The following is a 16572-nucleotide window of genomic DNA, read 5'->3' on the forward strand; positions in this document are numbered from 1 at the left end:
AACTAAGCATGTAGTTTAGTTAACTGGATTGTGTCGATATTAATTTCCTGGTTTCAATAATTGTACCCCAGCTATGTTAAGTTAACACTAGAAGTTGGGAGAAGGGCATATGGCGACTTTCTGCACTATTTTTGCAACTTTCCTGTAAGTCTAAACTTAATTTCAAACTAAAAGATTAAAAATTAAAAAAAAAAGGTTTTAAATCAAGAGCTCCAAAGAATGTGGAGAGAAGGCCCTAAGTCACACTAACGTGGAACACCAGAAAAAGGGCCATTCATCACCACTATTGGCCAAAACCATTTAATTGGTTCCATTCTACACCATTTCAAAGGGTTCCGCTAACTTTACTTATAGCATGGTATTAATGAGACCAAAATCAATGCTTAATATGGGCTTCATATGGGCCAGGTGCACTCATTTTATCCTACAGACACTTTCTTCAGCCTTGAAATTGCAAAGATTGCAGAGTTCCCCAATATAAAGCGTGAGTTGATCAAAACAAATTTCTGGTCACCACTGAGGAAAAAAAAATCCCCAAATGCATAGGTGAGAGTAGCAACATTGCTACTGAAGAACGCTACTAGGAATTAAGACTACCACACTGTGCATTAAATTCTACCAAGACAGGGTGGTTTAAGAGGAGTAACTTCAAAATGGTATCATGGTAGAACTCATGAAGGGTTCGGTCAGCCATGGTGCAAACTATTAATCTGCTCCTAAGCATGTCAGGAGTTCCCAGAAACAGATGATCTGGTTATATTTTCCAGGGAGGTGATCGAGGGGATGGAAACCTGGGAACATCTCAGTTCCGGCTTTGTTTGCACAATGGGCCAGTTGTAGTAGGCTGTCCGCGACTGCACAGCAGAGGAATACTGAACAGCCCTCCAAATCGACAAGCAAGCCAGTTCACACAGGGTCCTTCACTGGCCTCCTGCCTACCTGTCCCTGCTTCTGTATGCTGTCAGCCATACAAAAATACTTGCAGTGCCCTGTACAAACCATGTTCTTTATGCAGGATGGCTTCATTCTCTTCTTCACTAAACTCCTGTTCATCTTTCAGGACTTGGTCCAGCATTTTTTAAAGCCTCCCTCTAACCAGTTTGAGTTCGGGTGCCTTCCTCCTTGCTGCCAAGATACCTTGGTATTCTTATCTCAAAATTTATCATTCTACATTATAATATTTGCTCTCCTGGTCTCTTCCTCAGAAGACCATGAATATCCTGACAGCAGGAATGCCTTTCCTCTTTGTATATTCAGCAGCAAGCAGGGTGCTTGGCATAAAATGTGTTCTATTCACATCCACTGAGTGAAAGGACATTTATTAAGACCCAAACTGTTAGGACAGCTTTATTGCTAGCAGGTCTATGAGGTGCTTAGCAAAATGTTCAGAACAGTCCATCACTACCATTAACAATTCAAAGTATATGTCCTCACGGCTTAGGAATCCATTTTGCTTTGGCATACAAAGGACAATACCTGCCACAGGTTTCGAAGATTTTATTGACTTTTGCTCTAGTAGCTTCCAAAAATAAAAATAGGTCATTTTAAGAAGATGCCACGGAAACCGTCTATCTTCTTTCAATGATGTTGGCACAGAGATGAGGTGAGCCCATTCACAGTTGCTTTGACCATGTTGACCAGGAGCGACAGGTAAATGGAGTAAAAGAGTGTCTGATGACCCGGGACCAGTGGCACACAGCTTATCTGACATATACATGGTCACCAACCGTTCATTTATATTGTGAAAAGAGGCAGCAAAGAGTGTTGCTGGGAACAGAAAGTCATGCACCAAAAAGACCTGCAGTGTGAATGCTGGCTTGAATATTAGCTATGTGACTTTGAGCAAGTTACTCTATAACTGTAAGCATTATTTCATTTCATTTAAAACTAACATAAATTCACCTACCTTAGAGTTGTTGAAGACTGAGATGCTGTTGACAACTGGCATATAATAATCACTCAGTAACTAGTCATTATTATTATTATCTTCATCATTATAAGGGGCTCTGGAAAGGGTCAGATTGGCTTCAAGCAGAGTATATCTAAGGACCCTGGGAATATCCTGCTTCATAGCAGCCACCTACCCCAAAAGATCCCTGACGATGACTGGGTTACTGAGTGCTGAATACATGTTTGCTGAGTCAGTAAATAGGACAATGAATGGCCCAAGTGGACCTTTGTTATTCTTATCAGCTGTCCAGCATGAACTGCTCTCCTATGTTTTGAGGAATTCGTCCACCCCCTACAAAAGCTACACATTCCAGATAACCTCATTCTCACTTCCTGCAGCTAGGATAGATAGGCACATGAGTACTAATCAGATCCCTCATCCCAGATTTTGAATCAGAAACTAGTGATTCAAAGAAGCCAGGAACACACAGGATCCCTTCTGGTGAGGGTGGAACTCCTACATATAGTCTCAGAGGCAGCATGCCGTGATGGTAATAAAGTAGAAAATCAAGTTCCACTTTATGATTAGTAGGGTTAGAGCCTGAAACCCCAAGATCCAACATGGTATCAAAGGTCAAAATCAGTGAGGAAATGAGTCTGTCTCACACCCTAAGCCCAAACTAAACTCTTACCAGAAGCAGAAAGTAAAAAACTGAGAGCACTAGATGGGGGAAGCCTCCTTGCATGTAAAAGTAGACCCAGGCCTCCTTACTGGTCCAAGACCCTGGAGAGGAGAAAGCAGAAGAGGGACCAGACTTCAAGCCTGGCTTTTCATGAATGGCAACTCCAAGAGTAAATAGGGGTCTGATGAATCTTAGAATCTGACAAATATGATTAGAAATCTTCCTACCTATGTGGGACAAGAGAAACAAAGGAGCAGAGACCTTGAGCATGCTTTCCTGTAAGTCTACAACAATTATTGATGAATGCAAATGCTTCACTCCAAGTCCGTGCTTTAAGTCAGTGCATTGGATGGTATGGCAAAGGGGCACATTACCCACAGGTGTTAGCTGAAATATTGGAAGGGAGGACAGGGACATCCAGTCTGTGTTGGACTGACCTACCAACTGATCCTGCCACCTGTAGAGACTGAGAAAGCAAAGTAGGGGGAAAATCAGGAGAAAGCAGGGTCAGAACAGGGAGAATTCCAAAAAGGAAGTGGTTGTACAGGATGATGTCATAATGACCAACTGAAGGGCTGAATTTGGACACCTGGAAATCACTGGTGAACCCAGCAAAAACAATTTTAATGGTGGGGAGTGTAGCAGCCCAGGGTTTGGTATGGTGGTTCTCAGCCCCACCTGCACCATTGCTTTAAAAAGAAATGAAGTCTGTCCTGCCTCCTCATTCAGAAGTGATTTTTCTGTGGTTCAGTTGGGGGAATAAGAATTTTAAAAAATCTTCCCCAGGTGGTCTTAATGTGCAGCCAGGGTTAAAACCTACTGCTTCCGTGGATTGAGAATTAATGAATGGGAAGTGCAAGTGAGGGCAGTATTTTTGGTAGTCAAGGAGTTCAAAGAGTTGAGAAAGGTATTTTTGTTTGAAGAGGGAATCTTTAAAACATGTTCAAATGCAAAGCTCTCCGTGCCAGGAGTGAGAAGCTATAGTTAGACTGAGCAAGCTGTCTGATCAAAGGAGAGGGACCCAGGGCATAGAGCACAAGGGATTTGTCTTGGGTATGACAGGCACTTGCAAGAAGGAGGTGAGGAAAGGTGTGCAACGGGGGATTCCTGCCTAATGGTCTGTTACCTGCTACGGGATGGGGGAGATTAGCTGCTGAACTGGAAAGAAGGTGGGGGTAAGAAGAGTTTGAAACGGCCTTAGTTTGCAATAGCTACTGACAAGAGGAGTGGGATAAATACTGAGAGCAATTCGAAGTGTCGCCATGGTTTTGGGAGTCTGCATAATCATGGCAACTGTTCATGGAGAGATACATGGCCCGCTGGGAGGGGCAAGAGGCAGGGTCTGCACACACTGAAAGAGGTTGATTTAAGTCAAAGCCACCACGGCCGTCTGTAAGTTCTCTGATGTTTTCTCTTTTTCAATTAAAAACATTTGAATGAGGGATCTTCAAGGGTCAGAACTCACTTCTAGAGAAAGAAAACATTAATTTTCATAATCTACATCTTAAAAATCTTTTTATATTCCCATACCTTGATAATATGTAGTAACACTAACATTTTGGTCAGAGGTATTTTTAACTGGTTTTCAAGATGGAAAAGGAAAATTATATGGTGTTTTAAACTGAAAGGAGAACTTAACAGCTTAAACATGTGTTAATCCTGTTTTTTATTTTCTGTAGATTACAATGTTTTAACAGATTAAAACCCCTTTCTGGCTAGGGAAACACTGTCTCTCCCAGGGCTAGCTGATTCTCAGAGAGACAGCAAAGGACTCTGCCAGCAGCACACTTTTGATGTGCAAACTAACCAGGTCTGAAGGAGCCCTACCCCCTCCATCTGGCCAATTCCACTCCAGGAAGCAGTCACCCCAGGGCCAGGTACCAGGCAACCAGAGACTACACTATAGTCCAAAGGCCCCAGAATTATTCAAACTAGCCACTTCCAAACTGTTCACCCTGCCCTGCCTTGTCTTCATAGAGGAAACCCCAACAAAAGCTCTGGCCTAAACCTAGTGCTTGCTCCTGTCTTCTGCCTCTTGACCCAAACCTGGCTTTCGACCTGTGGCCCTGCATGGCAAGCCCTACCTCGTTTCTAGGGGAACTTAAGATTCAACTTTTCTTTCAGTGGCACAGACCTCTCCGTGTCCTCCCTTAATCACCTTTATAAAATCACACCTGGGCACAGAACGACATGGGTACCTGAGGAAATGATACCAGGGAACTAATTCATACAAATAAAACCTAAAGAAAAAAATGGTCATGATTTCATTTCAAAGCTTTAGAATTAAGGTACCATATTCTGAAATGCTGAATCCATGAGTCAGACAACAAAAAAATACAGAATATGCTGTTGCTGCTGGTCACCAACCCCTGTAGCATCGCTGAAACGTAAAACAAAGACAAGAGGGTGTGATTAAGTTCTAGCAAAAGATCACCAATTACTCAAGTATTTATTACACAACACTAGGTACTCAGGGTGCTTTTTTTCCTCCAATTTTCATTTTTGTGAGCCATATTTTAACGACTTCATCATTATTATGCTGGAAAATACACAACATCCTCCCAGATTTAATGAGCAAATATTATGAAATCATAGATGGCAGTATCTTACACAAATGTTTTACGGTCTGTTGTAAAAAATGACTATCACACACGGACTAAAAATTCAGTTATTTAACCCACGTTAAAAGTTGTTTCCATCCACCTAAATATGGCCTTGATGACATTTTTCTCCACATCATCCTTTCCCAATATTTCCAGGAGATTTTTTTAGGAGCTTCAGGGGAAAAGTATGGGAAATAAAGACATTAACAATTTCTGCAAAGAATCATATATAAAACACGTCTATACTTATAGAGCGAAATGTAAGTGCACCTTAGAGCATAGGGGGACACCAACATCTTAAAACATTTAAGTATGCAAAGCCTGTGGTTTGCAAGCAAATGTAGCCTACCCCAGAGTCCCCTGGAGGGCTTGTAAGACTGCCCCAGACCCTCCATTTATGATCCAGTAGGTGTGGTCGGGACAGGATCGTCCTGCTGCTGTCGGTCTAGAGGCCCTAGCACCTCTGTTCGAAGCATGTCCCCTTCTCTTCGTCACGCCTTCTTCTGAGCCTTCCCAAGATTGCTTTCCCCTGCGAACATCTTCAGGATCTGCCTCATTCTTCAATACTGAGCTTGAAAAGTTTATATTCCAAAACCTCGGCAATTTTCCCATCTGCTTATCATGTCTATTTGCAGTGGCTAAGTTTGTTTTGCTGGGCTTGTTAAAAACCTTACAAATCTATACGCTTCAGCAGTATCACTGATTTTGCTGGTTTCTATCCTATGTTGCTTTTCCAGGCATTTGACATTCATCTCTTTTGGGATCTTAATGTAGGTGAAAGCATCTCTGGGCCACCTTGAGTTTAGTGCATTGACAGAACCCACCAACTACCTCTGTACTGTTTCTTGATGGGATAGGAGCCCATCCTGACTGCCACCACCATCAGTAACTCCACTAGCTGGCATGGCTGGCGCGGGAGATGAGCGCCAAATACTGACAAGTAAGATGGCTCAAGTATTAACAAAGGAAACAGCTGACACCAAGAGCAAACTCCATCTTTCACCATCCCTCCGGCCACCACGTGAATCCTGATACACCCTGTAAACCCCACCCCCAGCTAGACTGCATCCACAGCTGCTAGAGTAAGCCAGTCTGTTCTCACCCCAGCTCAGCTAAATTTCACCAGACTTCAGACCACTGAACACGGCTTGTAATGCTGAGATTTTTACATAGTCTTCACCTCGGGAAACAAAACGCATGTGGCTCTGACCACAGAAACGAAGTCAAAACAGAAGACCAGAAGTGAATCAAACATCACCAGGAACCTTGGAGCCAAAGTGGAGAAGCCATCACATCAGCAAGGACACTGCCGCCTAGCGCTTTCCTCCTGACACTCTAAGTGACCTCTGTGGTGGCTCTGCTCCTCTGCAGCTCCAGAACCTCCCATGCTGTGGTCTGGGATGTCTCTGACTCCACAATATAAGGACAGATCAGAGCCATCTACGTGGGATTCCTAAGTAGTTTCAATACCTGTCCTCGGTGTGCAGCTGGACTTAGCAAAGGATGCCATAAGCATCACAGACTAAGAAGTTTTATTTCAGCTTTTGGTCACTTTGCTGCCAAAATGGCCTTGTTTGCGGCCTGTTCCACAGCCCAGCAAAACAATGCTGTCTGGTATTTTCAACTGCCTTTGATTTCAAAAGAATTCAGGGTTAAATGTGCCTATTTATCAAGCACACACCACTCAATAAAGATCACACGCTGCCCCTCCTAAATTTGGCACCATGTAAACAGCTAATTCCTTCTGCACGGTTCTTACCAAAAAGTAACACAGGAGGTAATGCAAATGAACTTGTTCCCTTAAAATGAAAAAAATCTCAAATTCCTTTAAATTCATAAGCAAAACTAATTTTTATGAATGGTGCTCATGCAAGTGGGTAATGTCTTGACTTGTACCCACTGTGGAAAATATTGAAGCTTAGGATTCAGACAGGCAGGCTGTGTAGCCAGCTAGGAAAATCAGAATTCTGAAATAAGGAAGAAGTATGGGACTCGGCTTCAGTTACTAGTTTTGAGCAGATCAAATGCATGTGAGCTCAATCACTACCCTCAAAGGAAGTGATGCTAGGAGAGTATTTTCAACAGACTACAAAACCTGCTCTTGAAATTACATCCTTTGTTGAAAGGTAACAGACTTTTCTCAGTGTATGGCATCATACACTTTGCCATATAAACAAGAAATGTAAAATTTAAGATTCAAAAAACACTCCATTCTAAGGTTACTCCTCTGGAATTGATTCATACAGAGAACAAGCAAAGTAAGTGGGTTAATCATTCTGGTAAGCATGCTTATGCAGCAGCTTAAAATGAGGAGCACAATTTACAACCCTGTGTTGCTAAGTATTCATGGCTATTTGTTAGGCAATTAATTTTCTTCCCCACTTCGTACAGGTAGATATGGCATTTGGGGGTAATTCCCACTGAATGTATTCAAAATATGTAGAAAAGCATGCCCAAGAACAATGATAAACATCCATGACACACGGTTTCAAAATTATGGCTCTCAGAGGGACTCAGGTCTATGAAAAAAAGATTATAACCCAGGGCAGAGGAAGTCTGAAAATCAGGGATTTTAGTCTTGGCTTATGTGATATCTGGGCAAGTTGCTAAACTGTTACCATTCTGGTTTGAAAAATGGCAGCAGTCACCTGCCCTTACATCCTAGAGATGTTTACAATGTAAATACAGTTGTCTATGTAAATTATGTGTAATCACAGGGAGAAAGGAGAACTGCTAGGCCACAATGCCACCTGCATTGTGGAGGTCTGAACAGGCTATGATCATAGCACCCATCTCTACAAGAGCCAGAGCTTAGTGCAAAGAAAAGAAAATTATGTCCATGGATTTCTCCCTTAAATCCAACAAATTACATTAGAGATTTGTCTCAGGACACAATGGGGACTAGGTAAGAATGCACACGGATAATCCAACCTACCTTCATCGCTACAACAATTCGGTGGTGCCATTTCATATTCGACAGGCACTTTATTTCCTATATTGCCACAGCTGCAGCCCCGAGGGAAGGGAGGTACACTCACGACTACATGAGACCCAGGGGAGGCCCCCAGAGATGCTGCGTTGGCTTTAATGCCTCTCGCTCACCCATAATCTCCTCGTTACAGACAGCTGACCTGTTGTTTCCATCTTACAGAAAGTGCTATGTAAATTACCTTCCAGTCCTCCTTTCCAGCTAGATTCACACCCACCCATCAACAAGAAGGTCCTGGACTTGGCACTGATAAAGACTACAGTTTTTAAAGGGAACATGATAGAGCATCCCACCCTCACATTCTGTGTGAGCAAAAGGGACAACTGCGTTTCAGAAGAAGGAAGCTCTGTCCTGACACTCAGCACCTACTCAAGCGCCGAAAAATCCAGGTGCAGGGCTGGCCTCTGGAATGTTACCAGAGCGGTGGGCACATTGAGAACAGTTCCTATGCATTTCAGAGAAAATGTACTCAGTTCGTACAAGGAAAGAACCCTTCTGTCAACCAGGCCTCTAAATGACAGACACTCTTGATAATACTTTTAGAAAGGGTAGCTTTTCCCTAGCAGCTCCAGGCAGTCCCTTATCCCTCATTCTGACAAAGCGGCATCCAACCCCAGGCATGGCTGTATACATAACTCCACATGCAGCTGAGCCGTCATAAACACGCCAAGTATAAAGGCGTGTCAAAAAGACATTTTTCTCCCCAAAGTACGGCCCCAAGAAGCCATTATTATAATAGAGTGTGAATTTCTGCTGCAGGTTATTGACCTATAAACTAACAATAAAATTCCCATTTAGTACATAAAAGCTTACACTGTGACATGAAGTATTAAGACACAATCCACTGACGATTTTAAGTCTGCTGAACAACTAAACCATTTTCTTCATCACATCATGGGTATAGATATCCTCTTGCAGGAGAACACCAACTCTGGAAATAAGGCCAAGTACAATGCAGCTGCTGGAGGTCCTATTAGGCCATTTAGAAAACTGGAAGAAGTTCCCACTGTCCAGGCCGCTGGTGTCTCTCATCTGAGGCTCCAAAATGAGAACTTGATGGATTTAGCTTACTGGCACGATCAGTGAACTCAAGACCAAGCTCAAAGGCAAACCTGGTCTTGGCAAACGCAATTCCACACGCCGGTCTTAACTCAGTGTTTCAATCTGTCTAGAACTGGTTACCAATTCGGGACTTCCTCAAACGGTATTAAAAGCTCTAAACAAAAAGTATGCAAAAGCAGTTACTAGTTTCTCAAGAAAAGAGACATACCTGCAAAAAGCAAGAGCTCTGTAAACGGGGCTGCAGGTAACTGTTGGGACAACAACAGCAATGTAACAAATAGCAGCAGATGACCCTTTTTTTTTTTTTAAACTGCTGCTGCACTACTTTACTAATCTTTTTTCTTAAAACCAGATTTGCACAACATGATTTTCTAAGAGAAAGAGTCCACTGCTTTGTCTGAAGAGGGGTCATCCTGGCGGTAAAAAGGCTGGGAATGTCAATTGCAAGATGCAAGGCTCTGCGACACGGCCTCTAGGATGCACTGCGCGACACCCAGCGGCTCCCGGTGGGTGCGTTCCCACTCTCTAGCTGTATCCAGGGCTCTTTTCTGGTGGCATTTTAAAAAACGTAGCTGCAGCGGAGTCAGTGGCTTTCTCTGCGGTAGAGGTCCTGACCAACCACTCAGGGTTTGGAGATTTCTGGACCTGTGAGGCTGGCGTGGTTGGCTCCACTACATCCACGTGAACTGGTAAGGTGTTTACAATGAAAATAAGGAAGAAAAGATCAAGGGGAGACAAATTAGAATCAAAGACACTTCAATGCAAAATTTCTGAATCCTTTTATTTTATAATCTATTAACCCAAGGGGCCACATAAGGTTTCTCTTTTTCCTTTCCAAAAAAAAAAATAATAATAATAAAGGCAAGATTTAAGATTTCTCTACCTGAGAAAATGGGTTTAACTGAACAAATAAATACAGCAGTACAAATTCATAATGTAGTCATTATCATTTATTGAGCACTTATGAGCTTATAAATACGGTACAACCATAATGTTGGGACGTCAATAGCACTTATGGAGCACTTACGAGCTAGTAAATACTGTACAACCATAATCTTATTTCCTAAGGCAAACCCTTGGAAGTAGGTATTGTCATCTCCATTTTCTGGATCAAAAAACGGAGGCAGAGAGACAGCAGATACATCATTTAAGTAGCAAGATTCAAACTCTGATTTTGGACTTCAAGCCCTAGGCTCTTTCTGTTACAGTCCATGCCGCCAATAACACAGTGTTACCAATAACTAGCGAACAAAAAGAAAAATGGCGGAAAAGCCGCAGTGTCAGGCCCAGTGTGTTTCAACAAGGACACCAAAGACATTCTGGACACAAGAGTCACTGCTTGTGCAGGGCTGCCCTGTATACTTTAGGGCACTTACCGTCCTGCACCCCACCCACTGAGTGTCAAAAGCACTCCTCAGTTGCTGTGATGAACAAACACTGTCCTCACATTTCCAAATGCCCAAGCAGAGTGGTACAAACCATCATCACGCCCACTCTGTTCAGAGCAAATGGATATACACTAAAATACAGCAAAACCTAGAAAGTTTTTGTTTTGCCTTGTCACTCAATAATTCCACTCCTAGGAATGTAACTAGAACTGTAATTTTCAAATTGTGGGTCACCAAATCACTTTAGTAGACTGAGACCAGTATTTTTTTTTTTCTTAATAAAAAGGAGTAATATATATCAGAGTGACCCCAAGAATTTATTTCAGATTTACATGTATACCAACATACATATTCAAACATGAACTTCTCACTGTGAGTTTTTACAAAACAAAACAAAAAAATCTGCAGGCTACTATTCTATGCCCCTGAAACAAGAGTTTCTTGAGGGTAGCAGCTTTCAAACATTTTGGAACCTCAACCATAGTAGTAAGAAATACGTTTGACACCACAACCCAAATCTCTGTCTCTCCTCTCTTACATACATACACACACACACACACACACACACACACACACACACACACAAAACACGCTCACTTACTCATATTTAGCTGAAAATAAATTTCACAAAACTTTATCTAACATTACTATATGGTATTCAACCAAGTGGGAAAAAAACCTCTTATCCTAGGAAAACTGGGGTTTTTTGCTCTACATTTTTTATTATGGCAAAATACACATAACATAAAACTTACCATGTTAACAAGTTTTAAGGGTATAGTTCAGTGGCATTAAGTACATTTACAATGCTACAGCACCATCACCACCATCCATCGCCAGGACTTCCTCACTATCCCAAATGCAAAGGCTATGCTATTAAATAGTAACTCCTATTCTCTCTCCCCAGACCTTGGCAACCATTATTCTACTTTCTGTTTCTACGTATTTGACCATTCTGGGTACTTCATGTAACTAAAATCATACAGTATTTATCCTTTTGTGTCTGACTTATTTCACTTAGGATTATTTCTTGTTTTTAATGTTTATTTTTGAGAGAGACAGAAAGAGAGACAAAGAGAGAGAGTGTGTGTGAATGAGGGTGGGGCAGAGAGAGAGGGAGACACAGAATCTGAAGCAGGCTCCAGGCTCTGAGCTGTCAGCACAGAGCTCAGTACGGGGCTTAAACTCACAAACCATGAGATCATGATCTGATCCAAAGTCAGACACTTAACCGACTGAGCCGCCCATGCGCTCCTAGCATTATGTCTTCATCCATGCTGTAGCATCTCAGAATTTCTTTTCTTTCCAACGCCAAATAATATTCCACTGTATGTATATACCACATGTTGTTTATCAATTTATACATTTATCAATTTGGGTTGTTTACACTTTTTGGCTATTGTGCATAATGCTGCTATGAACATGGGTATACAAGTATCTGAATCCATACATTCAGTTCCTTTGGGTTTACACTTAGAAGCAGAAGTGCTGGATCATATGCCAGTTTTACGTCTGGAACTCTGAGGAATCGCCACCGTGTTCCACAGTGGCTGCACTATTTTACATGCCCACCATTAATACACAAAAATTCCAATTTTTCTACATCTTCCCCAACATGTTGTTCCCTGTTCCCTGACACAGCCATCCTAAGGAGTGGGAAGTGGCCCAGAAACACTTTTGCACAACGTTCTTCTCCCAGAGAACACAGTATTTTTCATAATAGCATATAATGGGATATAATCCAAATGTCCATTAGCAATGTTTAACTGTAATATAATCATCATATTCATACAACAGAATATCCTACATACGGCAGGAAAAAGAAAGGATTTGGGCAGGACAAAACATCAGTGAATCTCTAATATAACTGGGTGAAACTTGTAACATATAAAATAGGATATTTCATTAACACAAGTTTCCAAAACATGCTAACTAGACAAGATATTGCTTTAGAGAGCCGTATGTCTGTTAAAGCAATTTGAAAACAAACCCCAAAGAATGATAAATGATTAAAAAAACCCATATTAACATAACAAAAAACATATCAGGACAAAGGTGACCTCTGAGGACAGTGAGAAAAAGACTTGAAAGGTGATGTTTTTCTTAAAGTGGATGGTAGGTATGTGGATATTTGCTATGTTGTTTTTCTTTACACCTTATAGATCTTCTATAATTCTTCTTCTATAGCCATTCAATATTTACTAAAACACGTTTTTAACTTTAAAAACTATTTAAACCTTAAAAAGGGGCAATAAGAAAAAAAATAAAAAGGGGCACTAAGAATCAGCCCTATGACTCCTGGGAAAAGGCCAACTTACAATGAACTACTGAATCCAGTCACAAGGGTAGAATAATTTTCAGAATAACTCTGTTTCAACTTTAAGATTCTACTCACTTATTCATACAGGAAATATCTAGTGAGAGCATTCTCTGTGCTGAGTATTATTTTAGATACTAGGGGTACAGAAGTGAGCAAAAGAGATAAAAATTCCTGCCCTTGCAAATGCATCTCCGGTGTCAATGACCTGGTATGTGGAATCTGATGTAAGTAGTTAACACATTAATTGCTGAGTATCCTTCCCACTGATGCTCTAAGGACACATCCTATCCCAGAGACAGGCAGGTCAGAAGAGGCTCTGACCATAGACAGAGCTCTGAATATGGTATCAGACCACTCCCCAACTCTCCTTTACCTGCAGATAGAGGTGTGTACCAAACACCTGTGTAGGTTATAAAGTCATAAAGGGAAGGGGAGTAGAGATAAAAAGAAGAAAATAAAGGCGCTACACTTTCAAGATCTACTTAATGACCTACTGAAAAGGCCCTTTTCCTTGGCCTTTCCTTAGTATTAATATAAAAAGACCAGACAAGCTACTCCCTTCTGCTCTTCACCTCTCTAGCCTTATTAATACCTTTAAATTCAGTCAATCTCAACTCAAAACTTTCCACCAGTGGGGGAGGGGAAACGGGAAAAGATTTGTGGCTGCATGTTTAAGAAAGAAGCTGAATTCATCACAGTGACAGGGGAGAGTGTTGGCAGAGATCTGAGCTATTTATTCTTTTAGGAAAATCCTATAAAGAATGACACAAGGAAGCCTCTATCTGCAGTCTTGTTCATCACACTGGTGAAGAGTCCGATAACAGATGTATGCAGTAGCGTGATTTAGTGCCAGGAGCTGGCCCCTGATGTGTATTAATACAGCGGCAAAGCGGAACGCACCTCTCTTCATCACTCATTTCTATAAAAGAGGTGGAATCCGAGATGGCCCGATGTTAGGCAGAGCAAGCCCATTTGTTCTACTGACTGATGGTGCGGGCTCGGGCTATGTCCTTCACCTCCATGGGGCACTCGGGTTGCGGATAGAAAAAAAGAAAATGTTCAGTGAAGCAGACCTTAGTCAACAAGTGAGAGGAGGGGTTGAGCTCAGTAGGAGAAATGTTTAATGCCCAAGTCTTGTTTAATGCCTCCCAGTACATTTCCTGATTTGAGTATGGAACAAGGATTTTAACTCTTCTCAACAGTTCTAGTCTTATGAACAATGAAAAACTAAAAACAGAAGCTAGACATTAAGGAGAAAAAAAAGATAAGAACAGGAGACTGTGTTTTAATGCTTTCAATACCACAGAGTGAATGAGGATCTGGGTTTTGATACAGTTTGGAACCGATTCTACCTTACATAACACAGAACACCTGAAGTGCCTAAGAGGGCAGCTCGAGAGTCCTAGGGAAACCGGTTTGAACTTGGCTCTGAAATTTATCACTCATGTGACCTTGGGGAAGGGATTTAACCTCTGTAAGCCTCAATTTGCTCATGTGTAAATTGGGAATAAAAATAGCATCTACCTTATAAGCTGTTGCAAAGATTAAATGAAATAATGCATGCAAAGTAATCAGCTCAGGGCATGGCCATATAGGAACCACTGGAAAAAATTATTATAATTACCAGACCTGTGATTAAGATTGTCCAATAAGAACCATTACCAAGCAGCTACCCCAAACAGAAGCTGAAAGAGGTCAATTTCAATGTACACTGAAACTTACTAAATTAAGGGAGGGAGAGAAAGTTCCCCCTCTGTCTGAGGCCTACTCTTTATTCAGCTATCAACTGCTTTGATCTATATATATAATATATAGTATTTTCTGAAGAAAATAAAATAATCTATGATATACTCAACTCCCTCAGGGTGAATTCACCATCATCAAGAAAATAACTGCAGGTATTTCTGATAGATCCTACAAATAGATATGATCTTTTTAACCAGAGCAATTCATCCTAAACTGTATTGAAATAACATAAAAATGTCCTGATTACCAATTATGTTATTTTCTCTGAACTCCAAAGAAAAATATCTACAAACGTCCAATATACTTTCTGATATAAATAACTATCCTCCCCTTTTAAGGATAACACATGTAAAGTGCATAAATCATAAATGTACAACCCAATGGATTTTTACATATGTACACATTCACATAATCCCTGCCTAGTGGTTGACATACAGCATTTCCTAGACTTCTTTATGTCCTCTCCTGGTCACTACTGTTCACCAAACATAACCACTATTTCGGTTTCCAATCAACTGGTTTTGCTCTGAAAACTAAAAGGTTTTAACTTGAAAGATTGTTTTTCTAGAGAGGGAGAGAGCACACGAGTAGGGGAGAGAGGCAGAGGGAGAGAGAGAATCCCAGCAGGCTCTGCACTGGACATGGAGCTAAATTCCACAACCATGAGATCATGACCTGAGCTGAAATCAAGAGTTGAACGCTCAACTGACTGACCTACCCAGGTACCCCTAAAAAGTGTTTTTAAATAGAAATTCCATGACTAAGAAAGTATTAGAACTCTACGACAAATAAAAACAGTGAGAATGCATTGTACTGTGTACCAAATAAGAAAGTAAATAAATCCGTGTGGCTCCCTGACTACTGACCAAACCGCCATCCTGTCTGGATTGTCATTAACACAGACCTAACTCTCTTGTCTGTGCTAGAACAAAAGCATAGATGACTAAAGACTGCTGATTCAGTGGAATACTAGAATTCAAACTCAAAAAAGCCACATGACATAGTGAAAAAGCACAGACTTCCAGGTGAGAGAGGACTGGGTTTGAATTCTGACAATGTATATGACCTTGGGCAAATTACTTCTCACATTCTCATTTTTCCATATAAAATGGGAATAAAATGACTTACTTTATTATAAAGGTTAGACGAAAAGGTATATAAAACATAATTTAGTGCATGACACACAACAGGTGCTAAGAAATGGTAACTACATACCATTACCTGCATTTGGGCTAGACAGAGATGCTGTGGCCACAGGTTTCCGTTTCCTCTTGATGTCACGTGAACATGGAGGTCCCAAGTGTATGTTTGCCTGTCTGCAGACAGGAGAAACGAAAATGTTTTCACTTTGTTCTTTTAAGACATGATGTTCAGCCCAGATAAGATCCTTGACTCATTATAGACTTACACCAACAAGACAGGCACCATCCTTTGTCATCAACTGTCAAGTACAAGATTATTCAGGATTAATCATAACTCATTCTTTATGCACAATATATACCCGTTCTAAACTTTTTACCTAATTTCAGAATAGCACTCAAGATTAATTTCAATAAATGTGTTTCATTACATGCTGATTTTTGTACAATTATTTTTCATAAAAACTATAACTGCAATTGTTCTAAACTCACTAATGAAATACCTACTCCCAAGTGGTAATATATTGAAAAGTTTAATGCTGCATGAACACAGATATTTGTATAGAATTTTAATAGGAATTTTAACCCTTCTATCACTATGATTCTGGATTTTTAAGTGTCTGTATCATAGGTTAAGTTTGATTTCTGTGATTTTTTAAAATATTAATTTCTTGCAAGATGTGGTTTATCTATACCGTGGAATACTACATGGCAATGAGAAACAATGAAATCTGGCCATGTGTAGCAACATG

At 40.9% G+C, this 16572-nt stretch overlaps 1 protein-coding gene across 4 annotated transcripts in view; it reads right to left on the reverse strand.

Moving 5' to 3' along the window:
- Positions 1-1480: 1480 nt before the first annotated feature.
- Positions 1481-16572, reverse strand: part of GPATCH2L (G-patch domain containing 2 like) — a 58615-nt gene continuing 43523 nt past the window's right edge. For 2 of the 4 annotated variants that reach the window (XM_077750853.1, XM_077750855.1), the window contains exons 9-10: positions 15903-15997; positions 1481-9913 (exon numbers count right to left, since the gene is read on the reverse strand). In XM_077750853.1, the coding sequence (XP_077606979.1) occupies positions 9753-9913; positions 15903-15997 (256 nt within the window). In that variant the 3' untranslated portion in view covers positions 1481-9752. Of the gene's footprint in view, positions 9914-15896; positions 15998-16572 lie in introns of all 4 variants that reach the window. The other 2 variants (XM_077750852.1, XM_077750854.1) reach the window with 1 other exon arrangement.

The sequence above is a fragment of the Crocuta crocuta genome, unplaced genomic scaffold, assembly GCF_008692635.1.
Source record: "Crocuta crocuta isolate KB4526 unplaced genomic scaffold, BGI_CrCroc_1.0 scaffold186, whole genome shotgun sequence".
In the NCBI taxonomy this organism is placed as follows: domain Eukaryota; kingdom Metazoa; phylum Chordata; class Mammalia; order Carnivora; family Hyaenidae; genus Crocuta; species Crocuta crocuta.